At 34.0% G+C, this 27854-nt stretch overlaps 1 protein-coding gene across 1 annotated transcript; it reads left to right on the top strand.

Annotated features, from left to right (window-relative positions):
• Positions 1-100: 100 nt before the first annotated feature.
• Positions 101-26683, top strand: LOC132727415 (hemicentin-1-like; the record flags this gene model as incomplete). Its single annotated transcript, XM_060712902.1, has 6 exons — positions 101-385; positions 3443-3552; positions 10702-10876; positions 13815-14162; positions 18619-18921; positions 26307-26683. Coding segments are annotated over 6 exons (1598 nt in total), but the record flags the coding sequence as incomplete, so codon positions are not given.
• Positions 26684-27854: the final 1171 nt, after the last annotated feature.

Genomic DNA, 27854 nt, shown 5'->3' with positions numbered 1-27854 from the left:
TTTAGGATTACTTAATATTCACTAAAATATACTTAATTCCTTTATGTTCTATGTTTGACATGACAAAAGAAATATTTTCAAACAAAACTTTACATTGTAGGTACAATCACTATTCAAGTACCAGATGTGGGTAACTGTGGTGATGATACAAATCTAACATGTCAGGTTACTGGTAATATTGGTACTATAAGCTGGATTGTAGGAGGGACGAGTATTGTAATAAATGGAGGTGCTGTAGTACCAGATGACCACAACAAATATACAGAAAGCAAGCAAGCATCATCGTTCACATTGACAATAAACAACACTGACAGTTCTGATGAAGGATATTATAAATGTAGAAATGGATTTAATGACAGTCAAGATAAACATTTAAATATACAGTGTAAGTTGTTATGACAGAACTAATATTGATTGGTTTTATAAATATTTAGAAATTTAATTGACATAAACATCCTAAAACTTCAGGGGAAATTTTAAAACCAAATTTTTTAAAAATAAATAGTTTTTTTAATTAAAAAAACAGATTTTTAAATTTATAGGGAGACATATAATGAACGGGTATCTTAAGCAAAAAACATAAAACAAATTTAAAAATTTAAAAAATCCAGACTGAACAAAATTTCGAAAATTTTTAATTTCAAAAAGTTTTGCAATTTTAAACCCAATTTAAAAATTGAAGCATATTTCTCAAAGGGAATGCAAACAAGGAAAAAAATTTTTTAAAATTTTACATGCTGATAGATTTCCCTGAGTTTTTGTTCATTCATCATTGTAAATTGATTATTCAAATACGAAAGGGAATGAAATAAAAAATTTTTAAATGCCACTTCGGGAAATCTGTGTGCGGTGGCAATTATGCGTTTTCCCCTTTGTGTTTTTTGTTTGGGTGCGATGCTTTTAACATTTTGTGCGGTGTGTTGTATGTGTGTTATAAATTATATAGTGAACTATAAAAAAAAAAACTTCTTTAAAAAAACCACAACTCCAATTTCAACCAAATTTGACTGGATTTTTCTTGGGTGAAGGGATTCCAAAGTTGTTCAAAGAAATTGATTCCATGCAGAAATTTGGTTGCCATGGCAACCAAAAGAAATTGTAAGAAAAAATTTAAAAAGTCTTGTTGTAAAGACCCACAAGGCTTAGAGCATAGATATTTTGCATAAGACATATTCGGTAGACCTCTACCAAGATTGTTCAAATGTTACCCCTAGTGTCAAAATTGGCCCCATCTCAGTTGGCATAGGTTTTCCTTTTATGTGTATAGTAAAAAACTTGAAAAAAAACCTTCTTCTCAGAATTGACAAAGGCCAGAGGTTGGTTATTTGGTGTTAAACATTGTGTAGTAGACCTATACCAAGATTGTTCAAATTATAGCCCTGAAATATATAGGCATGAAATATAATATTGTGTAGTGAACCTTTGTTTACAGTTGAATTGTTAACACTTCTGTGTGTGAGAATAAGCATGCTTGGTTCCTCTTTCTCTTATATATGCTCACCAGAACCTAAGGTTCAGGGTGAGCTATTAGTATCAAAGGGGGATGCTCCGGCGTTCGTCATCATGCGTCAACAGTCGTCTTCTTCTCTGAAACTGCTCGGCAGATTTACTTCAAATTTGGTCTGTAGCATCCTTGTGACAGTCACACTTGAATTGGCTAATGCCACTTTTAGGGGTCAATAGAGCTAAAAATCGAAAACCGTTAAAGATCTTCTACTACAGAACTAATTTATGGATGATCACCAAACTTTGTTAGTAGCATTCTTTGGTAGACTCTTTTATCAAGTTTGCTCATATTAATTTCATTGGCCCCTTTTAGGGTTTCTAGAGCTAAAAATAGAAAAACCTTTAGACATCTTCTTCTACAGAACTAATTGATGGATGATCAGCAACTTTTGTTTGTAGCATTCTTGGGTAGTCTTTTATCAAGTTTGCTCATATTGATTTATATGTAAATAGTAAAAACTTAAAAAATTGTCTTCTCTAAATTGACAAAGGCTAGAGGTTCAATATTTTGCATGAAACATTGTGTAGTCAACCTCTAGCAAGATTGTACAAATTAATCCTGAGTTCAAAATTGGCCCCACCCCCAGGGGTCATTCACTATGTACATATAGTAAAAAATTAAAAAATCTTCTTGTCTGAAGGAACAAGGCTTAGAGCTTTGATATTTGGTATAATATATCATCTATGGGTCCTCTACTTAAGTTGTTTTAATTATGACCCTAGTGTTAAAATTGCCCTGCCCCAGAGGCGATAGTTTTCCTTATTATATATAAAGTAAAAACTTGAAAAATCTTCTCTGAATTGACAAAGGCTAGAGATGAAATATTTGGCATGAGACTTTGCGAAGTGAAACTCTACCAAGATTGTTCAAATTATAGCCCTGGGGTCAAAGTTGGCCCTGCCCCAGGGGTCATTAATTTTCACTATGTACATATAATAAAAAATTAAAAAATCTTCTTGTCTGAAGGTACAAGGCATAGAGCTTTGATGTTTGCTATATAATACCATCTATAGGTCATCTACAATAGTTGTTCAAAGTTTGTCCCTAGTGTCAAAATTAGCCCTTACCCAAATAACGGTATATATTCAGGTGAGCACTTTGACCCCCTTGTTCACAAATGCAATCTTGTTTTATTAGCTTGACTATACAAAGTATATGGAGAGCTGTCCTACCGGCCCCGGCATCAGCGTCCCTGTCCAGATTTCAGATTAAAGTTTTGGTGCAGTAAAATGTTTTTCACTGTAACTTTGTCATTTCTTAAGGTATCAACTTCAAACTTCAAATATATGTTCCTTACCATCAACCATATCTTATGTGACAAGGTTCATAGCTCTAGCACCAATATTTTTAGATTTATCTCCCCTTGAACTTAGAATTTTCCTTAAAAAATACTGTTTTTTTACTGTTACTTGTTTATTTCTCAAGGGATAAACTTCATACTTCAAATACATGTTCCTTATCATCAACCTCATCTGACAAGGTTCATAACTCTAGCACCAATATTACAAGAATTATCTCCCTATTAACTTAGATTTATTTACTTGAAAAATGTTATTTTTTACTATGACGTTTTTAGTTTTAAAGATACATGTACACTGTAGGGTGGGGGTACCCTGTGTCCTATGGACACATTTATTTCTAGTTCTTTCACAGTTTTGTCTTCCTTACTGTGTCCAGTATTTTATTAGTCGAGCTTCACTGTCTCCTGTAATAGTTCTTGTTCTGGAATATATTGAAAGTAAAAGCAATCAGATCAGCTCACTATATATTGGTTTCAGGGAAAGACTTTTTGAAAAGTCAGATCTTGCCTGCAATGAAAATTTGCAATATGTTGATAGGATTTTATCATATCAGAAAAATCTGCATTATAAATAATATGAATTTTTAATAAACATTGTTAAAATTTCCACCTTTTTGTAATACTTTTTTCATTAGGTAAAGCATCATCAGCTACACACAGCATTACAAGAGGAAAGAAAGTACAGATAACAGTTGATAAACTCTATCCTGCCTCACCAACACTGGCTGTTACATTTAAAAGACAGGTACTCTTATAGCTCACTTGAACAGAAAGTGCTCAGATATGAGCTTTTTTCAAATGGCAATTTTATGCTTTATTCACAATTTCTTTTAACAAAATCAGCTAAATCACCATTGTGAATTATGATCATATTCTGCAAGAATGATTATTTTATAGGCCTTTGCAAAAGTATAAGTCTGATGAGTAAGTCAAAAACAAGCCCAAAAAATAAATTTTAGAAATGAAATCTTAAAGCAGCATACCTCCAGATTTAAGCTATAACACATGAACATTTTGAAAATGTATTTTGGGGGATTAATGTGCCTTAAAGAAATCTTTGCATTCAAGATTTGTGACCTTTTCCACCACTTTATCTCAGGTGAGAGATGTAAGGTCAATGTCACCTTGTTCATACATTATGAATGCGTGGTAAAAAAGACAACCAATGAACCTAATTACTTATTTTAATTGCTCATAAGAATTTTGACCTTTATGGCAATGAAGCTTATTAAACTCATAAGCAATCCAGGGCCATTATGGCATTCTGTGCCTTATAACAGGGTTAACGCATGTTTTTTCGTGTTATAACGTCTGCAGAGTCCCGAGGAATGGTTGGTGCCCGAGCCTGGTAAGGCGAGGGCTCCAACTGTTCTGAGGGACTCTGCAGACTTTATAACACGAAATAAACATGCGTTGAAGCTATTATATCATAAAATTTAAAAAAAGATTCATGATGTATATTTAATACAAAACACATACATTAAATCCTTGTGTTTGGACGGTATTTATCCAATTCTACATGTTTTACGTATGTGTTTTATTTTTCCGGGGCCAACTACTTGGGACATTCAAATGCTCAGAACCGTTCGAAAATTTGAATTTTAATTGATTTAACAAAGTTTAACATTGGAGATTTATTAACTCAAGAAAAAAAACAACATTAAATTACTCTGCCCAAGATGAAACATGACCCTCAGAACTTCTTAGAATGATTTCAGATTGACGGCAGAAAAAAGGATCAGTGACATCAGAATCGTTTTTTTTTCCAAGCTCACAAGTTATTAAAGAATATCAGGCACTAAACATTATTCTCTCAAAGAAGTATAAAGAGCATTTATAATAGAAAACATCCATAAAACAACATTTTCTCATATTCATTTTGGGTTATCTTGTTTTGTAAGTAAATGTTAAGGTTAAACTGAAAGACATTTATTTGTTTACATTGACAACTGTCCGTTTCTTAGAAAGGGCGACAACCAAGATAAGAGGCGATGTCTATACGCCGTATTTCCGGCATAGTTACTTGAATGCTACTCGCTGTTATGCGATTTAGGCCCTCAATAATCAATAATTTCAATATAACACTTTGGCAAACAGGCCAAATCGTCATTTTTTTTGTTTGTTTACTTGGCCCTGTATGTAATGCGCATAGGTAAAACGGGGTTATAACAAGAGCGCGTGACTATGTTAACACATGGTTTTGATCCCGTTATAACATGGGCAAAAGAGGGAAAAATAGCCGATTTTATGCTATAATATGCTGAAATGCATGCTTTGTGTAGCATTGCGTATACAATATAACTTTATTTTATTAGAATATTTTTTAATAAATGAGGAAATGAATGAACATCTAATCTACGAATACGAATACGAACTTTATTAAGCATAAAACATAGTACAATGTTTATAGCCATAGAAATACAAATAAACATATACATACAATGAGAAACAGAACAATTTTCCAGAGAGTATAAATATTTGCCAGAAAAATAAACAATTCTAGATTTCCATACAGATTTGCAAAATACAAAAATTTAGACAATGCCAACAATGTTCTCTTTGATCTAGATGATAAAAGATTATCAAATTTATACATGTTTGGCCAATGACAATATATAGGTTTAAAAATATTTATTCTAAGCTCTCTATAGTGTGGACACACAAGCAGAAAGTGGTATTCATTTTCAATTTTTCTCATGTGACATGATTTACATATTCGGTTTTCACGTTGGGATTATCATATCTTCCTGTTTCAATAAAAAGATTGTGTGAAGAGGTTCTAAACTCTATATTTATTTTCATGTACGGAGTCTAAATATAATTCCCTAACAAAATTGTGTTTAAATAGACAATAAGTTTGTAATCTCTAAAAATTATTAATTTCGGCACACCATTTTTGCATAAATGTGTCCAATAATCTTTGTTTTAAAGAGTTAATCGGAATTTCAATATCAAATTGGTTATCTTAGACATACCTAAATCTGTTACTTGATAGAATATCTTTAACATAAGAGGCCCAATTTTTTCCACCATAATTACGACCGGAGTCCGTGTCGGATTTGAGAAGGTATGATTGTTTTACAATTGAGGAGTCATTCTGTTTAAGTATCTTTATCCAATATCGGAGTATATTAACTTTACGAAAGATTTGTATCGGAACTCGACCTAATTCTCCATAAAGAGCTGCAAGATTCGTTGACTTTTTTACACCCAGGATTCTACGCAAAAATTTTGTATGAATTAGCTCGATATCTGGTGCATCGTTTAAACCCCAAACTTCTGAACTAAAATTTAAAATTGAACCTACTAAAGAATCGAATAGTTTACATTTCTGATAAACTGGTAGCTATATGTGTCTAAAAACTGTAAAAAGGTTAAAAAGTGCATATGACGCATGTTGAGCGATTCTTTTTTGTGTTCTATACCAGTTACCATTTTTGAAAAGTGTAATACCAAGATATTTAAAAGATTCGACGATATCTATTCGTGTGTTGTAAATAAAGAAATCATATGGGAATGTCTGCCTTTTTCAAAAATCATGGCTTTAGTCTTAGAAGTATTAATTTTCAACCCCCAAAGTTGACAGTAATTTGTAATATCATTTAACATAAACTGTAATGTTTCGGGAGACTTAGCAAAAAGCGCCTGATCGTCTGCAAACAATATTAGAAAAATCTTGAGCTCATTTATGGTAAAAATATCACTTAAATTTGTATTTATACAGTCGTTTATATCATTTACGAACAGCATGAATCCTGTTTCAAGCCTATGTGTGTTTCGAAAAAGTCTGAAAATGAAGATTTATACTTTATACATGACTTAACCTTGTTATACATTGATTTTATTGCTTTAACTAATTTGGAACTAACGTTTTCAGTAAGTAGTTTCTGCCATAGGAAAGATCGGTCTACTTTATCGAAACATTTCTCATAGTCAATAAAGACACAGTAAAGTTTTTCACCCGAATCAAGGACTTTTGATATTACTGTGTGAAGAATGAAAATACAATCTATTTCAGATTTTCCTTTTTGGAAACCAAACTGATTAATACAAATTTTTTCATTATTTTCTACCCATTTAGTAAGTCTATTCAGTAGAATTTGAGAATAAATTTTTGCCAATATGTTTACTAGAGTGATTCCACGATAATTTTGTGTATCGTTTATATCTCCTTTTTAGCTCACCTGTCACAAAGTGACAGGGTGAGCTTTTGTGAACGCTTTTCGTCCGGCGTCCGTCCGTCCGTCCGTCCGTAAACTTTTACTTTAAATAACATCTCCTCATAAACCACTAAGCCAATTTCATCCAAACTTCACAGGAATGTTCCTTTGGTGGTCACCTTTAAAAATTGTTCAAAGAATTTAATTCCATGCAGAACTCTGGTTGCCATGGCAACCAAAAGAAAAAACTTTAAATATCTTCTTTTAAAAAACCCAAAGAGCTAGAGCTTAGATATTTGGCATGAAACATCTTCTAGTGGGTGTCTACAAAGTTTGTTCAAATAAAAGCCCTGGGGTCAAAATTGGCCCCGCCCCAGGGGGTCATTGATTTTCCCTATATGCATATAGTAAAAACTTAAAAAATCTTCTTTTAAAGAACCTATAGAGCTAGAGCTAAGATATTTAGCATGAAACATCTTCTAATGGGTGTCTACCAAGTTTGTTCAAATTAAAACCCTGGGGTCAAAATTGGCCCCGCCCCGGGGGGGGTCATTGATTTTCCCTATATGCATATAGTAAAAACTTAAAAAATCTTCTTTTAAAGAACCCAAAGAGCTAGAGCTAAGATATTTTGCATGAAACATGTTCTAATGGGTGTCTACAAAGTTTGTTCAAATAAAAGCCCTGGGGTCAAAATTGGCCCCGCCCCGGGGGTCATTAATTTTCCTTATATGTGTATAGCAAAAACTTAAAAAATCTTCTTTGAAAAAACTTGTATAGCTTGAGTTAAGATATTAAGCATGAAACATCTTCTCGTGAGTGTCTACAAAGTTTGTTCAAATAAAAGCCCTGGGGTCAAAATTGGCCCCGCCCCAGGGGGTCATTGATTTTCCCTATATGCATATAGTAAAAACTTAAAAAATCTTCTTTTAAAGAACCCAAAGAGCTAGAGCTAAGATATTTAGCATGAAACATGTTCTAATGGGTGTCTACAAAGTTTGTTCAAATAAAAGCCCTGGGGTCAAAATTGGCCCTGCCCCAGCGGTCATTGATTTTCCTTTTATGTGTATAGCAAAAACTTAAAAAATCTTCTTTGAAAAAACCCAAATAGCTAAAGTTTAGATATTAAGCATGAAACATCTTCTAGTGAGTGTCTACAAAGTTTGTTCAAATAAAAGCCCTGGGGTCAAAATTGGCCCCGCCCCGGGGGTCATTGATTTTCCTTATATGTGTATGGCAAAAACTTAAAAATCTTCTTTGAAAAAACCCAAATAGCTAGAGTTTAGATATTAAGCATGAAACATCTTCTAGTAAGTGTCTACAAAGTTTGTTCAAATAAAAGCCCTGGGGTTAAAACTGGCCCCGCCCCAGAGGTGTCATTGTTTTTAACTATATGTGTATAGTAAAAACTTAAAAAATCTTCTTTTAAAAAACCCAATGAGCTAGAGGTTAGATTTTAAAGATTTTAAGCAGGATACATCTTTTTGTTGGTGTCTACCAAGTTTGTCCAAATAAAAGCCCTTGGGTTTAAATTGGCCCTGCCAAAGGGGGGGGGGGGAGGTCATTGTTTTTCATTATATGTGTGTAGTAAAAACTTAACATGAAACATCTTCTAATGGGTGTCTTCCAAGTTTGCTCAAATAAAAGCCCAGGGGTTTAAACTGGCACGCTCCGGGGGCCTATATACAGGTGAGCGACCTCAGGGCCATCATGGCCCTCTTGTTTAAATATTGGTGTTATTATACCTTCTCCCCAAATCAACGGATATTCTCCATTATTGAATAGCCTATTAAAAAGTTTTAACAGAAATTCTGATATAATATCATACGATGATTGAAGAATTTCACTTGTAAGTTCGTCCTTTCCAGGGGATTTATTTTTATTTTGTGAGAAAACTGCGTCTCGAAGTTTGGGTTCAGTTATATTTTTATCGAGTTCCCGGTTATAGATGTTTTCATCGAAAATTGAATTAGTATCATCGTTCGAATACTCTTCGCCGAATAAAGATTTAAAGTAATTATAAAACTGATCTACGGTCAAGGTTTCGCTTTTTTCAGTTTTTGTTTTGTAGCTGTTTTTGATGTTTTGCCAAAATTTTCTAGGCTGTGATTTAGCTAAATTATTTATCCTTTTACCCTCATTAATTGTAAATTTTCGTCTCGCCTTTGATTTAACTCTATTATAGGTAGTACGCATTTTTACATAAGTCTTAAGCGTTTCCTCGTTTTTTTTGTCTATTAAAAATATTTCTCGCAATTTTAAATTGTTTTTTTGCTTCGGAACAGTTTTTATTAAACCATTTATTGTTTACATACCCATGTTTATGTACTTTTTTATTTGTTATTGTATCAAACGCTTCACGTGCATTTTCCTGTAACAGCTGATTAAATGTTTGTACCACGTGGTCAATAGGGCGGTTGTTTATATCGCGGGTTAGTTTCTGTAATACGTCACTCTTACTAAGTAGTTTTGTTCGAAACAGGGGTATATTTTCTTCATTCCATAACAATTTACTTCTGTTCTCGTTATCTTGTAAATTTTCTTAAGTTTGAGGAAAATGTGATATTTTTGGGATGGTAAAAAGTATTGGCGCATGGTCGGAAAATTCATTAAATTCAAGTATTGCAAATTCATCTAACATTGAAAAATCGCAATAATTTAAAAGTAGATAATCAACTGTACTTTGTCCATTGCTGGTACAAAATGTATAATTACCCTTGTGCCGGTCATCAAGAATACGGCCGTTAGCTAATAATAACCCGGTTACGCAACACATATCAAGCAGACGACGTCCGTATTGGTCAATTACATTATCTTTGTTTACACAAAGTGGAATATCACGTGTTTCCATAAACGTCAATTTGGTCTAAATATTTATCATAATCAATGTAATCGGGTAAATCTGAAGTTCTGCTATTGAAGTCCCCTGAGAGCAATACTTTTCCTAAATCATTAAACTTTAAAATATCTAGCTCTAATCATGAACAGTATAATTATGCAAATGTCTTGTATGTTAAGATGTTAAGGTATTGTTTAGAATTTATTATTATGCCCCCCATATAATGGCTGGGGCATATAGTGTTACCCTGTTTCGTCATTCTGTCATCATCAAATTTCCGTTCATTATCTTAGTAACAGTTGCACACATTCGACTCAAATTTGACTATGAATATATCATAAGAAAATACAGGTCAAGATCGAATTTGGTCATGGTTCGATGATTTTTGGCAGAGTTATGCCCCTATCACTTTGAAAATAATATAAAATTTTCAGTTTCCGTTCATTATCTCCCTAACGGTATTACACATTCAACTCCAACTTGACATATGGATACATCAAAGGAATGCGCAGGTCAAGTTGAATTTGGTCATGGTTTGATGATTTTTGGTGCAGTTATGCCCCTTTTACTGTGAAAATGATATGAAATATTTAGATTCCGTTCGTTATCTCCCCAATGGTTGTACACATTTAACTCAAATTTAGCATATAGATACATGTAAGGAATAAGCAATTTAAGTTTGAATTTGGTTGTGGTTCAATGATTTTGGACAAAGTTATCTCTCTTGAATGTTGGAAAAATTTAGAATTTTCAGTTTAATCATTAAATCAAACCTTAACCAGGTGCATTGCTAAAACTACAACAATATTATAACATTTGAAATTTTGGCTGCATGCAGGGGCATCCGTGGCGTTGAGACACATTCCTAGTTTATTAATATTATAATATTTTACAGAATAATGCCATCCAGATATCAGGATCTTCAGCATGTTCAAGTAGTACACAGTATACAGGCTACTATAGATGTGTGTGGACTTCTAGTAACTCTTTAAATGATGGGTCGTATACATACAACATTGTTGTTACAACCATCACACAAGCAACTCCACTAACAGGATCATTTAAAATAGGTACAGTGTAACTTCCGAATTCCGGAACTTCTGAATCCAGAAACTTCTAAAATCCGCACATTTTTTTAGGTCCCGATTTTTTCCCTTCTATTTTTAACCAGGTTTTCAATTTTGAAAATCCTGGTTATTAGATTGGGGTATGGCGGGCGGATGGGCGGATGGGCGGCTGGGCGGATGGGCGGATGGGCGGGCGTCAAACGAAATTGTGTCCGCTCTGTAACTCTTCAACCCTTTGAAGAATTTTGATGAAACTTCAGACAAATGTTTACCACATCAAGATGACGTGCAGAACGCATGTTCCGCATGGCTGGCTCCAAGGTCAAGGTCACAGTGACATTAACATTGAAAATCCTGTCCGCTCTGTAACTCTTCAACCCTTTGAAGAATTTTGATGAAACTTCAGACAAATGTTTACCACATCAAGATGACGTGCAGAATGCATGTTCCGCATGGCTGGCTCCAAGGTCAAGGTCACAGTGACATTAACATTGAAAATCCTGTTTACATGATTTTAACTTGTTACACTTTGAACTTTGTCTGGGACATAACTCTAAAAGTATAAGAGGTATCAACATGAAACTTTGTAGGTAGATAGATCTCATTGAGTAGGTGTGCAATGCACAAGAACCATAACTCTGCCTTGCCTAATTTTTTAATTATCCCCCTTTGTTTATTTTACACTTTGAACTTTGTCCGGGACATAACTCTAAAAGTATAAGAGGTATCAACATGAAACTTTGTAGGTAGATAGATCTCATTGAGTAGGTGTGCAGTGCACAAGAACTGTAACTCTGCCTTGCCTAATTTTTTAATTACCCCCCTTTGTTTATTTTACACTTTGAAATTTGTCCGGGACATAACTCTAAAAGTATAAGAGGTATCAACATGAAACTTTGTAGGTAGATAGATCTCAGTGAGTAGGTGTGCAGTGCACAAGAACGGTAACTCTGCCTTGTCTTATTTTTGAATTATCCCCCTTTGTTTATTTTACACTTTGATCTTTGTCCGGGACATAACTCTAAAAGTATAAGAGGTATCAACATGAAACTTTGTAGGTAGATAGATCTCATTGAGTAGGTGTGCAGTGCACAAGAACGGTAACTCTGCCTTGCCTACTTTTGGAGTTATTGCCCTTTGTTCATTTTGACACTTTGACTTTGTCTGGGACATTACTCTAAAATTATAAGAGATATCAACATGAAACTTTGTAGATAGATAGGTCTCATTGGTGGAAGTGCAATGCACAAGAACCGTAACTCTGCCTTGCCGTATTTTGAAGTAATTGCCCTTTGTTTATTTTTACTTTTTGACTTTGTCCTGGACAATACTTTAAAACTATTAGAGATATCAACATGAAACTTTGTAGGTAGCTAGATATAATTGGATAGAATTGCAATGCTTAAAGAACCTAAACAAAGCCTGGTCTAATTTTGGAGTTATTGCCCTTTGTTCATTTTTACACTTTGACTTTTACATGGGACATAATTCTGATATCATCAGGAAACTTTATAGATAGATAGATCTCATTGAATAGAAGTGCAGTGCAAAAAAACATAACTCCGCTTTGCCTAATTTTGGAGTTTTTGCCCTTTGTTCATTTTTTTTATACTTTCCTGTGTCCAGAACCTTCTCGGGGAGCATCACCCGGTTCAACCGGTTCTTGTTTACCTAATTATGGCCCTTTGTTTTTTTTCCTTATACAGAATATATATAGTGAACACTTCTTCTGTGCGCAATTCCTCCTGCATTATTCATGTTTTACATTGCACATAGTTACATTGTTTGTTGCTTGTATTTGTATTTCAAATACAACATATTTATCTACAATGGTGATAATTGAAAACCTGGTTTCATGGCATTGCCATGTTTCTTGTCTATTAATATAATACTTCTGAATTCCAGAACTTTTAAATTCTGAATTCCGGACGATATTTTCGTAAAATTAGAGTCAAATTAATGCAATTTTACCTCCAAAATCCGGATATATCCAAATGTGTGAAATACATTGTAAATCGAGAATGTTTACCCTGCAGGAAGATTTAATCTCCTATCGATTGTTTACTTATTAGCGGTGATCGTGTAATTTGACACATGTTAAAATCACAAGCTGTGAATGGTATGTTTGAAGTGATGCGGTTAATTCAAATAATTTAATGGCGGTCAGTTGTTTTAAAGTGATTCTTAGCGGATTAAATGGCAATTAATTGCGACAATAAATGTATCAAACGTCTTCAGGGATTTATTGCATTTGATGTACTAATTAATTAACTAGCATCAGAAAATATGTAAGTTTATGCTTTTAACAACATTTCTACAAACTGATAGAAATTTAAAGGTATTTGCAGGTAAGATAAGAAATGAGCAAAATTTAATTGATTAAAATGAAGACAGAACAATCTTTAAATAATGGTCTTTTCAGAAATTTGCATTAGTTTCATAGTCATAAGGAACGAAACACCTTCTAAACCTTCACATCTTTATCTTGATTAAAAGACTATTATATATGATATTACAGTATTGATAACATTTTCCTTGACATGATTTAGTGGCTTAGTCTTGTCCACATGATCCTAAACCTTTGAATTCCGGAAACTTCTGAAATCCGAACTTTTTGACAAGTCCCAAGGGTGTTCGGTTTTCAGACGTTACACTGTATCTAAAGTTATGAATATTTAGAAAATTAATGTTTATAGAAAACATAATTTGTAGATAATAATCTAATGATTCATAGTGCATCAAATTATTACATTACAATATTACATTTTTTTAATTTTTCCAAAATAAAAATTTGAACAATCTTGAAATTTCAAAAAACAATGACATTTTGTTAATCTATACACTCAGGTTTTCAGTTTATTAATTTTTCACTAAGAGAAAAATAGTTTATATATCAGTTAAACAAACTTGTTATCATTATAAAGCTCATTGATAATTTCAGCTTCACCTACTACACCATTGATTTCAAATGTTGTGCAGTTAAATGCCACTCGTGAAGTTGTGTACGGAAATGAAGGACAATCTCTGACAATACAATGCACTTCAACTGGAGGATATCCCTCACCAACGGTAACCTGGTATAAGAACAGCATATCTAGCTCTATCCAGTTAGCCTCTACAAGTTCAGGAACGATACAAAGTGACGGTACATACACTGTCAACCTACAACATACATTTACACCTGCTACATCAGATGATAGGAAATATTTGATATGTAGATCCTACTATCCTCAAGCTGATAGTGCTCAAGTAGGATCAAATAACAAATCAGTGCTACTTTACTTGTCATGTGAGTATTAAATTGTAAACTTTGTTTTAAAAAAGATAATGTTTTCTTCACAATCCAGACTTTCTATAATAAAGCTACAATAAAGGTTCAAATAAAATATGAAATGCAAACATATTTACTTATACTGTGAATTCACTTATATTCGTGGGCATGAAATTCGTGGTTTTATTAAAACGGGCATTTTCGTGGGATCTTCAATTCGTGGATTTTCATTTTCTTGTAAAAAAATTCAGTTACCTTATGCAAAGTAATCTTAAACTTAATCGCCGGTCATTTTTTCATTACAGCATGTACATATCTTTACTTGTCACACAGCACTTGTCCTTGCCTCTGGGCATTACTCTAATATAGCACAGTTACAGCCGATAATTGACTGCAATTAACACATTTGAGCTGTGTCACGACAAAACCAACATAGTGTGTTTGCAACCAGCATGGATCCAGACCAGCCTGCGCATCCGCCCAGTCTGATCAGGATCCATGCTGTTTGCTTACAAACCATATAACAAGTAGAGAAACTGATAGCAACCAGCATGGATCCTGATCAGACTGCGCGGATGTGCAGGCTGGTCTGGATCCATGCTGGTTGCAAACCCATTATGTTCGTTTTGTCGTGACAAGGCTCATTTATGTGACATGATATGCACCTCCATTTGACACACTGCCCTTGTAATTCGCCGATAGAAACATCGCATAATTTATATGACACCTGACAGGTTTTAACCAGCGAGTTTAAAAAGTTTACACCCAGAATTGGTCTGATCATATTTGACAGTAACTACACGCAACGTCACAGCGACTGTGTAAATTTACATGCATATAAATTAATCTCAGGAAGTAACACGATACGAGTATGTTTGGAACTAGTGAAAGTCGGTGGCGTCTTTGATGTTTGCGGAATAGCATTCGCACAAATACAAATTAAAATTCATATAAATTGATCATTTAAAAACGACAAAAGAATGTACAATTCATCTTGTTTAACGATCGTATTTTTATAGTTTTGTGTAGAAAGAAAAAGACTGAGTAAAAGACTTTTTTGAATTAATAAGAGCAAACTGACAATTTTTATTAGCGCTATTTATTGCATTGCCTGGGTTTCCATATTTACTCGATTAATGTCAAGTATTCTTGTTAACACAATCAAGTCCTAGTAGACTACAACTGTCAAGTATGTATATGCGACATTGTGACAGTAAATTGAGGACATATAATCGAGTTTTCTTTCAACTTTCTTAAATATTGCAAACGGATTTAATCTGTCAATAACCTGATTATCTATGTGTATTTATATATTTATTTTTTTTAAAAATCGGCCGGAAAAGAGCCGACGCATGTTTGTAATATATAGAACAGAGACTGGGTAAGAAGTATTTGTTGGGATAAAAGATTGTCGGATCTTAAATTGGTGGATTGACCTATCCTAGAAAACCACGAATATTCGTGCCCCACAAATAATTATGATTTTACAGTATATTATATGAGTACATTTGTCAAATGTTTTCATTGTGTATAGTCTGATTTTATTGACCTGTCAATTATAAATACAAATGTACATTATAGCACTCACTTAAATATTCAATCCCACTCCAGTTCTGTCTGTATAGATTGGAGTATGCAACTAATGTTTGGACAAGTCACACTAGCTCAATGTAAAGGTTCTTGTAACATCTGCAATAGCACAGTCGTTAAGTGATTACCTTATATATGGGAGGTCTGTGGTTGAATTTCTACTTCTGCCATTGTTTTTAGACCTATTCTTTCTTTATTTTTTAAATGTATTTTAATGAAAATGGCAAAGTGCTTGCAAAATTGTCTACATGAATATGTAACAACTTAGAAACACTGAATTGTCTCGTTTGCATTGTGTTTTAAGGCACTGAAATGACATTTATTGATTTTAATTTAATACCAATTTTTATATGCCCAAAAGAATTTTGGGCATATTATGTTATACCCCCTGGCGTCCGTCTGTCCGTCCGTCTGTTAGCAATTTGGTTTCCGGAGCATAACTTTAGTTCCATTTGGCCCACAGTTTTCAAACTTCATAGGATAATTGTCCATATTGGGTAGAAGACCCCTATTGATTTTGGGGTCACAAGGTCAAAGGTCAAGGTCACTTTTACAGTAAAACTGAAAATGGTTTCCTGAGCATAACTTAAGTTCCATTTGGCCCACAGTATTCAAACTTCATAGGATGATTGTCCATATTGGGTAGAAGACCCCTATTGATTTTTGGGTCACAAGGTCAAAGGTCAAGGTCACTATTAGCTTAATACTGAAAATGATTTCCTGAGCATTACTTAAGTTCCATTTGGCCCCACAGTTTTCAAACTTCATAGGATGATTGTCCATATTGGGTAGAAGACCCCTATTGATTTTGGGGTCACAAGGTCAAAGGTCAAGGTCACTATTAGCTTAATACTGAAAATGATTTCCTGAGCATTACTTAAGTTCCATTTGGCCCCACAGTTTTCAAACTTCATAGGATGATTGTCCATATTGGGTAGAAGACCCCTATTGATTTTGGGGTCACAAGGTCAAAGGTCAAGGTCACTATTACCCTAAAACTGAAAATGGTTTCCGCAGCATAACTTAAGTTCCATTTGGTCCACAGTATTCAAACTTCATAGGATGATTGTCCATATTGGGTAGAAGACCCCTTTTGATTTTGGGGTCACAAGGTCAAAGATCAAGGTTACTATCACCTTTAAACTGGAAACAGTTTTCGCTCAATAACTCCAGCATTAATCAGCCTACAGCTAAAGTACTTTCGGGCATATAATGCTTCGCCTAGCGTTGCTCTTGTTAAACTATATTATAGTATAGACTAAACGAAAGTACAATGTAGGTGCAAAACATATTAAAAAAAACAATCATAACATAATCATAATAATAATGTTGTAAATAGATTTTAATAATAAAAAAAAAAAACATGGACATATGAGGTCTCGATTCAGCATAAAAATTGTAAGCAGGGGTACATGCGCGCAAGCTAAAATCATCAGAATGAATGTTTGGGAAAGCCTACTATGCATATCAGTTAAATGTTGTTTCCATCTACCAATTGTTAGGACCAGCCTGAACCCGGTCTCAATTGCAAGTCTGCTTTCAAAAAGTCATCTCAGTCTGATTTGTAAATGTACCGTCTTAAGAAAAAATGTTTAGGATATTTAAAACTGCCAAAAAGTATTTTTAGTTCATAAATGATCAACAAAAAGTTTGTCACTTGATTTTTTGAACAATTAACTTCAATTTTGAACTTTACAAATGTCATATGAAATTAAAATTGTCAATTGACCTTTTGAAATAAATGTACATAATTAAGGATATAGAAAATTTTAGTTATTGGTAATAACCGTATGGACTAAACAAAAGATCAGTGATTGTAATGGCTGTAATATGGCTACCTTTAATGATGAGAGTTTGTGTCTGTGTTAGTGGGTAGTAATACTAAGTGAAACAACTGTTCATTAATATTATGCTGACTTAAATGTTCTTGCAAACAAGAACATGTTTAAACTTCTGTGTACCCCCAGATTTTGAAATGTACCCCCCCCCCATTTTCAGTGAAAGGGGGTACATGTACCCCCTACATTTGAAATTGAATGGGTAAACTGTTGATCATAAAACATGTAGGACAACTAGAAATTATAAACCTGTAGTTTACTCTATTGCGCTTTAACGGCCAGTATAGCTTTTTCATGGAAACAAATTAAATTTAATCACATCTTACTGCGTACATCTCACGAAATTTACCAGAAATCAGTTGAAGATTAATATATTGTGTGCATTGACCGTATAATCAGTATGCAATTGACAGGTGGATAAAATCAAACAATAGCTCTTATTACAGAAACTAAAGCTGTTTGTGAAAGTTCTAGTTTTATAGAACCATCAAGTGAAGTCAAGTGTGCAAACAGTTACACAAAAATCTGTTTTAGTTATATACATTTCAGTGTTGCATCTAGGTCGCGCGATTGCGCGATTTGCGCATTTTTTATGCAGATCGTGCATTTTAATGAAGTCAATGTGTGCCAAGTCGCGCATATGACGATCTTTTCAACTTAATTCAGTTTATCTTCATCATATCTTGAACGCTTCAGCCATGTTTGTTTTCACTTGTGGTTACGACTAAAATACGTACTAAATCGCGTGTAGCAGCCGACTGGGTCATCTGGCGTGTGTTTTGTAGTATTTGTCAATATTTATTTTTTCTACTTCCGTTGTTGAGTGGAAAATAGCTGTCAAAAATGCCTGAATGTAAAATAAATGAATTCTTTTCGGTACGTCATATTGTAAGGTAAATGTATGTCCCCCACATTTTTTTTCAAATCCCCCACATTTTTCAGTTGATTGGGGGACAATCCCCCATAATTTTAAAATTCTAGACATTTGATTGATTCTTGAATATTATTATTCTATAAATCCTACTTATTACAGTGGTATTTTTCAGTAAAGCCAAACCAGCCAACAGTTACACAGACATCTGTTGTATCAGGTAGTACTGTAACGGTAAGATGTACAACAAACGGGTGTAGACCAGCAGCCAGTATATCCTGGTTATATCAAGGTGTAAGGTATAGTGGCAGTACAACAAACACACCTGATGCCGCAACAGAAACATTTACAGTTGTCTCCACATATAATAGACAGGTGACAGCTGCAGACAATGGACAAAGTATACGATGTACAGTTACTCATCCTGCATTAGTGAGTCCAGCATGGCTGAGCAAATCAACAGATCTTAATGTCCAATGTAAGTCTAAATGGACATTCACCAATATAATTGGGTAATATAATCATAAGGAAGCTGTGAGTCAAATAAGACAGATGAAATTTCATAATAATGCATGATTGAAAATGTTACTAAAGATAAAGGCAGTTTTCTTAATGCATGAGTATCATTCTTTACAAAGAACCTTTTTGTGGTCAATTTGAGTATAATCATGACATATTGCATAACTGTTTTAGTGCTTCAATAAACCATTAAAGCTGCATGCCTCCAGATGAGCCAAAATCAAACTTAAGAAAAATGTAGAAGGACTTTAAGAACAGTTAAATGATTCAAAATTTAAGTAATAATTTACATGTTATGTGCAATTAATAACTGGTTTTGCAGAATTTATCAACATATTTCTACTACATGACTAACACAGTACAGGCTATTTTTGCATATTTTGACCTCTTTTTGCTAATTTACTTAAATTCTAAGTGCTGTTGAACATGTTTAAATTTCTTTCTTTGTTTTATTCTCAATATTTTACTTTCAAATATGTTTTCAAAATTTTCATGAAAATTTAAATGAATCTGGAGGCATGCGGCTGTAGAGATATAACTCTGGTAAAACTAATAAGGTGTCCTAATGCCATAAATGCCCCTGCATGCAGCCAAAATTTCTTATGTTAATAATAATATTTAGTTCAAAATTTCTTTGCACAAACCATTTTTAAGCTTGATTTTTTTTTGAAAAAAAAGAAAAAAAGAATAGAGTTATTGTCACAGTCATGTTGGCATTACCATTGCAGCCCGCAAACTTGTATCTTGATAATAACTGTTGAGGTTACCTGAGGTTGCTCAGGGTGAGCTTTTAGGATAGTTGCATGTCCGTTGCATCGTCCATCATCTGTGGTCCGTCCACATTTGTTCATTATCACTAGCAGTCACATTTTTGCCTCGATCATCATCAAACTTTGGCAGGATGCTTGTCTAGGTAATTGCTGGAATGAGTTTCAATATGGGTCATCTCGGGTGAAAAACTAGGTCACAGGAGCTAAAAATAAAAAAAATGTTGTTTACACTCTAGTGGCTACTGTTTTGATCCAATTATCTTGGAAATTGGTCTAAAAGTTTGTTTTGATGATTTCTAGGTCAAGTTTGAATATGGGTCAACTGGGGTCAAAAACTAGGTTACAATGCTCAAATAAGGAAAAACCTTGTTGACACAAGTAGTTACAATTTTACTCAACTGTCATGAAATTGGTCAGGCTGCTTGTCTATGTAATTCAGGGCTCACGCTGTTGGTCGCCATAGTCGCCATTTGCGATTATTTTATAAGATTGGCGATTATTTTGCATTTTGGCTACAAAATCTGGTGATTATTTTTTGCTTCCAACAGTGTTTATATAAGGTGTAAAAATCGATAAAGAATGCAGTAGACCCAATTTACACCAGGGGGGTAGATTTAATTGAGTGTCAACTTTTTATCGGTCACGCATTGCTTACTATATTGCCCGAGGTGATAAAAATACATGCAAGGTGTAAAATTGTATAAGAACAAAAGATATTGTCCAGCATTATAATAGCCATCAAATATCCGCCAATTAGCCACAAAATTTGTCTTAAAATTGATTATAAAAACTGGCTATTGACCAACCCAAAATTTACCGTAAATTGCAGTAATGGCAAATTTTGAATTAGATATTTGTTTTAAGCTGCTTGACTAAATGGCCAGTGGAAAACAATGATAAAATATTTAAAAAGTATTTACTTCCAAACAACTATTTGCACAACAAGCAAAATTGTGAATATTTCTTCAGAAAACAGAAAAAATCCGATTGTCACATATTTTCGCGACACCCATCATTTTGATATTTATTTAAAGGTGAAAATAAGCTATGTTCTGTTTAAAAATCTTTACTATTATGGCAGAAAATTTGTATTACATCGGTGATGATGACATTTTTAGCTCACTTGTCACAAAGTGACAGGGTGAGCTTTTGTGATCGCTTTTCGTCCGGCGTTTGTCCGGCGTCCGTCCGTAAACTTTTACTTTAAATGACATCTCCTCATAAACCACTAAGCCAATTTCATCCAAACTTCACAGGAATGTTCCTTTGGTGGTCACCTTTAAAAATTGTTCAAAGAATTTAATTCCATGCAGAACTCTGGTTGCCATGGCAACCGAAAGAAAAAACTTTAAATATCTTCTTTTAAAAAACCCAAAGAGCTAGAGCTTAGATATTTGGCATGAAGCATCTTCTAGTGAGTGTCTACCAAGTTTGTTCAAATAAAAGCCTTTGGGTCAAAATTGGCCCCGCCCCAGGGGGTCATTGATTTTCCCTATATGCATATAGTAAAAACTTAAAAAATCTTCTTTTAAAGAACCCAAAGAGCTAAAGCTAAGATATTTAGCATGAAATATCTTCTAATGGGTGTCTACCAAGTTTGTTCAAATAAAAGCCCTGGGGTCAAAATTGGCCCCGCCCCAGGGGGTCATTGATTTTCCCTATATGCATTTAGTAAAAACTTAAAAAAACTTTCTTTTAAAGAACTCAAAGAGCTAGAGCTAAGATATTTAGCATGAAACATGTTCTAATGGGTGTCTACCAAGTTTGTTCAAATAAATGCCCTGGGGTCAAAATTGGCCCGGCCTGGGGGGTCATTGATTTTCCTTATATGTGTATAGCAAAAACTTCAAAAATCTTCTATGAAAAAACCCAAATAGCTAGAGTTTAGATATTAAGCATGAAACATCTTCTAGTGAGTGTCTACAAAGTTTGTTTAAATAAAAGCCCTGGGGTCAAAATTGGCCCGCCCCCGGTGTCATTGATTTTCCTTATATGTGTATAGTAAGAACATAAAAAAATCTTCTTTTAAAAAACCCAATGAGCTAAAGCTTAGATATTTAGCATGAAACATCTTCTTATGGGTGTCTACCAAGTTTGTTCAAATAAAAGCCCTTGGGTTAAAATTGGCCCTGCCGGAGGGGAGGTGGGCAGGTTATTGTTTTTCATTATATGTTTGTAGTAAAAACTAAACATTATGAAACATCTTGTTTGTTCAAATAAAAGCCCTGGGGTTTAAACTGGCCCCGCTCCGGGGGCCTCTATACAGGTGTGCGACCTCAGGGCCATCATGGCCCTCTTGTTCAGTAAGTTATTCAGAAAAAAGGCTGCATTCTGTGAATGAGTTTGCAAGTGTTATTTCTATAGGCTAATATGACCTAGATAATACTCCAGTTTTGTGTGAAATGTGGAAATTGACAGTGGTTATAGCTGACAAAATTTTATTAGAACAAACAAAAGAAATTGTCTGATAACAGCATTATGTAAAGTTATAATAACAGCATTATGTAAAGTTATAATGAATCTTTAATATTTTTGTTATACAGTTATTATACTACATGTATATATCATTTTTATTCTGTACTATAATAACAATTAAAGTTGTGGTTCTATGTAAAAAAATTATACTAAATATCATTTTTATTATGCCACCGCAGCATCTGTTTGTTTGTTTGTGTAAGTGTTATATAGATTATATAGTGAACTTAAAAAATCTTCTTGTGAAAAACCACTAGTCCAATTTCAACCAAACTTGGCAGGATTGATCCTAGGGTGAAGGGCTTCCAAAGTTGTTCAAAGAATTTAATTCCATGCAGAAATCTGGTTGCCATGGCAACCAAAAGGAATTATAAGAATAAATTAAAAAAATCTTCTTGTAAAGACCCAAAAGGCCTAGAGCTTAGATATTTTGCATAAGGCATTGTCTGGTAGACCTCTACCAAGATTGTTCAAATCGGCCCTGCCCCTGGGGTCATTGGTTGAACTTATATAAAAAAAACTTAAAAAAAAAATTCTTATAGCAATTGACAAATGCTAGAGATTAGATATTTTGCATGAAGCATTGTGTAGTGAACCTCTAGCAAGATTGTACAAATTAAAGCCCTGGGATCAAAATTGGCCCCGCCCCGGGGGTCATCGTTTTTCAATATGTACATATAGTAAAAAAATAAAAAAATCTTATTGTCTGAAGGTACAAGGCTTAGAGCTTTAATATTTGTTATATGATATCATCTATAGGTAGTCTACCAAAGTTGTTCAAATTTTGCCTCTAGTGTCAAAATTAGCCCCACCCTAGGGGTCATAGGTTTTCCTCATATGTATATAGTAAAAACTAAAAAAAATTATCTTCTCTAAATTGACAAAGGCTAGAGGTTAGATATTTTGCATGAAACATTGTGTAGTGAACCTCTAGCAAGATTTTACAAATTATAGCCCTGGGGACAAAATTGGCCCCACTCCTGGGGTTCATTGATTTTCACTATGTACATATAGTAAAAAATTGAAAAATCTTATTGTCTGAAGGTACAAGGCTTAGAGCTTTGATATTTGGTATATGATATCATCAATAGGTTTTCTACCAAATTGTTCAAATTGTGCCTCTAGTGTCAAAACTAGACCCGCCCCGGGGGTCATAGGTTTTCCTTACATGTATATAGTAAAAACTTTAAAAAACCATCTTCTCTGAATTGACAAAGGCTAGATGTGAGACATTTTGCATTAAACATTGTGTAGTGAACTTCTAGCAAGATTACTCAAATTAAAGCCCTGGGGTCAAAATTGGCCCCGCCCCTGGGGATCGTTGATTTTCAGTCACTATGTCATAAAGTAAAAAATTAAAAATCTTATTGTCTGAAGGTACTAATCTGATATTAACAGATAGGTAAGTGATCTATGCATTATGGCAATCTGTATAGAAACAAAAAAATTGTGTTCCTAAATTACTATTTAGTGTTGTATTGATGCGGTGGCATGGCATTTTTACAAATGCAATCTTGTTCTGTTCTATAATAACAATTAAAGTTGTGGTTCTATGTAAAAAAAAGGTAGTTATCAATATACACAAATGTATCAGTTTATTTGAGAATCCTTATAAAACTGAAAAAGTTTTTATATGTAATGTTTATTTCATCAACTGCTTATGTTGTTAATTGCTAAATCGTGAATAGTCCGCTGAACTTTTGGCTATTATTTTTTTAAGTTAAAAATATTGGCTATTATTTTATTTGAGCCAGTGTGAGCCCTGTAATTGTTTGGATGAGTTTGATGGGTCAGGTGAGCTATCTAGGGCCATCTTGGCCCTCTTGTTCAGTTCCTGGTATATTGTCTCCATACTTGGCCACAACAACCCTTGGGACAAGACATTCAAGTAGACCAGATTAACCTTGACTTTCATTCATAAATGATTTTGACTTTAAAGTTTTCCTTTTTTTTTTGCTGATTTTTGCTATTAGTGGCAATAACTTTGTTATTTTGGAATGTATTGTCTTGAAATTTGAACATTATAATCGTTTAGAATAGACCTTCAAGTTGATCAGACAGAATTTGCCATTCAGTTATAAATGACCCTCAAATTATTGAAATTTTCATTTTCATATGCCCGAAAGGGCATATTATGTTATACCCCCTTGCGTCCGTCTGTCTGTCAGTCCGTCCGTTAGCAATTTGGTTTCTGGAGCATAACTTAAGTTCTATTTGGCCCACAATGTTCAAACCACATAGGATGATTGTCCATATTGGGTAGAAGACCCCTATTGGTTTTGGGGTCAAAAGGTCAAGGTAACTATTACCTTAAAACTGAAAACAGTTTCCGGAGCATAACTTAAGTTCCATTTGACCCACAATGTTCAAACTTCATAGTATGATTTTCCATATTGAGTAGAAGACCACTATTGATTTTGGGGTCACAAGGTCAAATGTCAAGGTCACTATTACCTTGATACTGAAAACAGTTTTCGGGGCATAACTTAAGTTCCATTTTGGCCCACATTATTCAAACTTCATAGGATTATTGTCCATATTGGGTAGAAGACCCCTATTGATTTTTGGGTCAAAAGGTCAAAGTCACTATAACCTAAAAATTGAAAACAGTTTCAGGAGCATAACTTTAGTTCCATTTGACCCATAATATTCAAACCTTATTAGGATTATAGTCCATATTGGGTAGGAGACCCTATTGATTTGGGAATCACAAGGTCAAAGGTCAAAGTCACTTTTACCTTAATACTGAAAACAGTTTCTAGAGCATCACTTAAGTTTCATTTGGCCCACAATATTCAAATTTCATATTTTGATTGTGCATATTGGATAGAAGACCCCTATTGATTTTTGGGTCACAAGGTCAAAGATTAAGGTCATTATTAATAACTTAAGTATTAATTAACCTACAGCTGTAAAATTTTATAGGATGAACAGCTTATTCCCATGTCTTACAAATGCTTCATCCTTACTAAAAATAAAACACTTTTGGGCATAATTATAATGCTCCGCCTAGAGATGCTCTGGTTTTTTTGCTGCACTGCTATAATTTTGTTATTATGGAATGGATTGAAATTTTTATTTTTTGCCCTTTTTTGACCTTTGCTCTTTTGTTAAATTATGTAATTGCTGTAATTGACTCTAACTTGGTTAAATAATAAATGTATTGTCATACTTGATGACAACCTTGATGGACAAGACCTTCAAAAAGGTTGAACTGACCTTGACCCTGAGCTTTAAATAACCTTGACCGTCAAGGTCAAATTATTAGTTTGGTGACCTTGACCTTAAATTGACCTTGACTGTCAAGTCAAGTTCTTATTTGGTCATGATCAGATGTTTTTTGAGAGTTACCCCCTTGAACTTGGAAAAGATATAAAAATTCACAATTTCTCATCATTATCTTGGCTACAAATATGCAATATGTAATTTGCAAAAGGTTAACACTGAATAGTTTTGGGCCTTGCACTTTGTTTAAAAAATGGTTTGTGTGAACATTGAATAGTTCAAGGGCCTTGAAGTTAAAATGAAAAAATGGTTTGTGAAAACAAATTTAGACTAAATATTTATATAACATTTGAAATTGTGGCTGCATGAGTGGGCATTCATGGCATTACAGCATATTTCTAGTATCACAAATGCAATCTTTTTCATATCTAGAGAGAATTTAAACAAAATGTGTTTGTTATTTAATATACATGAGTTCATGTATCAAAACAAAATTTTAAGTTCCCTATCATACTGGTAATATTTATTTGCTAATTTAGTAATTTTCACATTAATAGATACTACGACCAGCAGAAATTTTGCCAAGATAAAGAATATTTTATTAGTCACAGATAGCAGCCATATATATATTTAAACCATTTCAAACATGGTTACATGCATTATTAGTAGACTAACATATTTTACTATCTGTGAAGAAATACATTGTGTTGGATCAGAAACAGTCCTTTTATACCCTGAACAAAACTAATAATGTTTTTTATCAGGTAAACATAATGCAGTTAAAGATACTTTAAAGAAGGGCTGAGGAGTTAATATAACCACCTCTCTATGCATAATGCATTTTAAAAATTAATTTACATTCTGTTATATAAAGTTTCAGTTGGACCGTCCACGACACAGATAATAGGTAACAGAGAAGTCGTTGCTACAGGATCTACAACATTAACATTGACTTGTACAACAGGATCATCAAACCCTGCGTCTGATATAACATGGAGAAATGGATCACATATACTTAACAGCGATCGTCAATATACGACATCTACTGGAATAAATAATGGAATAGTGAGGTCACAACAACTTATACTGTATCCAACACGATATATGGACGGTTATGATATAACATGTTCCGTGTCTAACAGTGTGTCACAGTCTCCTGTTGTGGATAAAGTAAAACTCAATTTGAAATGTAAGTCAAATGATTGTTTGGTTATATTTATACTTGATATTTGTACAAGACATGCTTACTAATTGGCAATTTTCCAGGAAAATAATCCTTAAAAATGACAGGGTTCATACGGAATTATTTTCATATGAAAAGTAAAATCAATATTTATCTGAATGAAAATGAGTCATGTCTCCCAAAATTTTTTGGAGACAATTTTTTTATTATTTTGCCCTCTGTCTGTCCGTCCATCCATCCATATGCTTGGTTGGCTTTCAAGGGTCAAACTCCTGAGGGAATTTCAACCAAACCCACAGGATTGATCGGTACCAACCGTAGTTGTGCATATCGCCAGCATGTTCCGCTTCGCAGCCCAAAATGGACACCGGAGCTATAAATAATTTTTTTTTATCTGGCTTGCATGGTTCAAACTGCTGTTGGGATTTCAATGAAACTTCACAAGAGTGTTCAGTACCATCAGTGGCATGTTCTGATTAACTGAACAGAATAGCCGCAACACTGTTAATTGAAATAGAATTTTTTTTCCGGAAGATAGGCAATAAATTGTTATAAATATTGGTACAAAGGTGAAATGTCATAAAGTATAGATCAAGTTCAAGTTTTGCTCTATTTTTGCTTTTTTTTCAAAAAGTTAAGGTTTGAATCACCTTTAGTATGAGGGCTGTTCGAAATGTATTGCTTATTTCTATCTAGAGACTTCACATTTCAAGTTAGCTCAAGTGTCCATTTCATGCCCTTGAAGTACTCCCCGTGGCTAGAAATGCAAACTTTCAGCCGATGTATCCACTTTTTTATTGCGTCATGGTACGCTGATTTGGGCACAGTAATAAGGTACTGATGAATGGCAGATCCAAGTGCCTGTCCGGACTTGTATTTCCGCCCAGCAAGGAAGGATTTCAATTTCGGAAAAGAAAAAAACAAATCACACGGGGCAAAGTCTGGAGAATATGGGGGGGGGGGGGGGGGGTGAGGCAACCCAGTTACTTTTTCTTTTTTCAAAAAACTGCCGAAACTATTGCGGAGGTATGAGCTGGGGCATTGTCATTTAGAAGGGGGATATGCTTAAAACTATAAAACTAGTGACAGGGCGTCGTTTCTTATAATACTTTTTCAGTTTCTTAAGTACTACATCTTTGTAGTACTTCCCAGTGATACATTTGCCCTTTTTCACCGACACTTTTATTGCGCCTCCTTCACCAGAGAAGAAAATTGCATACAAAACCTTCTTTGCACTCA

The sequence above is a fragment of the Ruditapes philippinarum genome, unplaced genomic scaffold (genome assembly GCF_026571515.1).
Source record: "Ruditapes philippinarum isolate M1 unplaced genomic scaffold, ASM2657151v2 ctg7442_1_1_1_1, whole genome shotgun sequence".
Taxonomy (NCBI): domain Eukaryota; kingdom Metazoa; phylum Mollusca; class Bivalvia; order Venerida; family Veneridae; genus Ruditapes; species Ruditapes philippinarum.
Note: the sequence above shows the minus strand (reverse complement) of the source record. Positions and strands in the feature narration are given on the sequence as shown.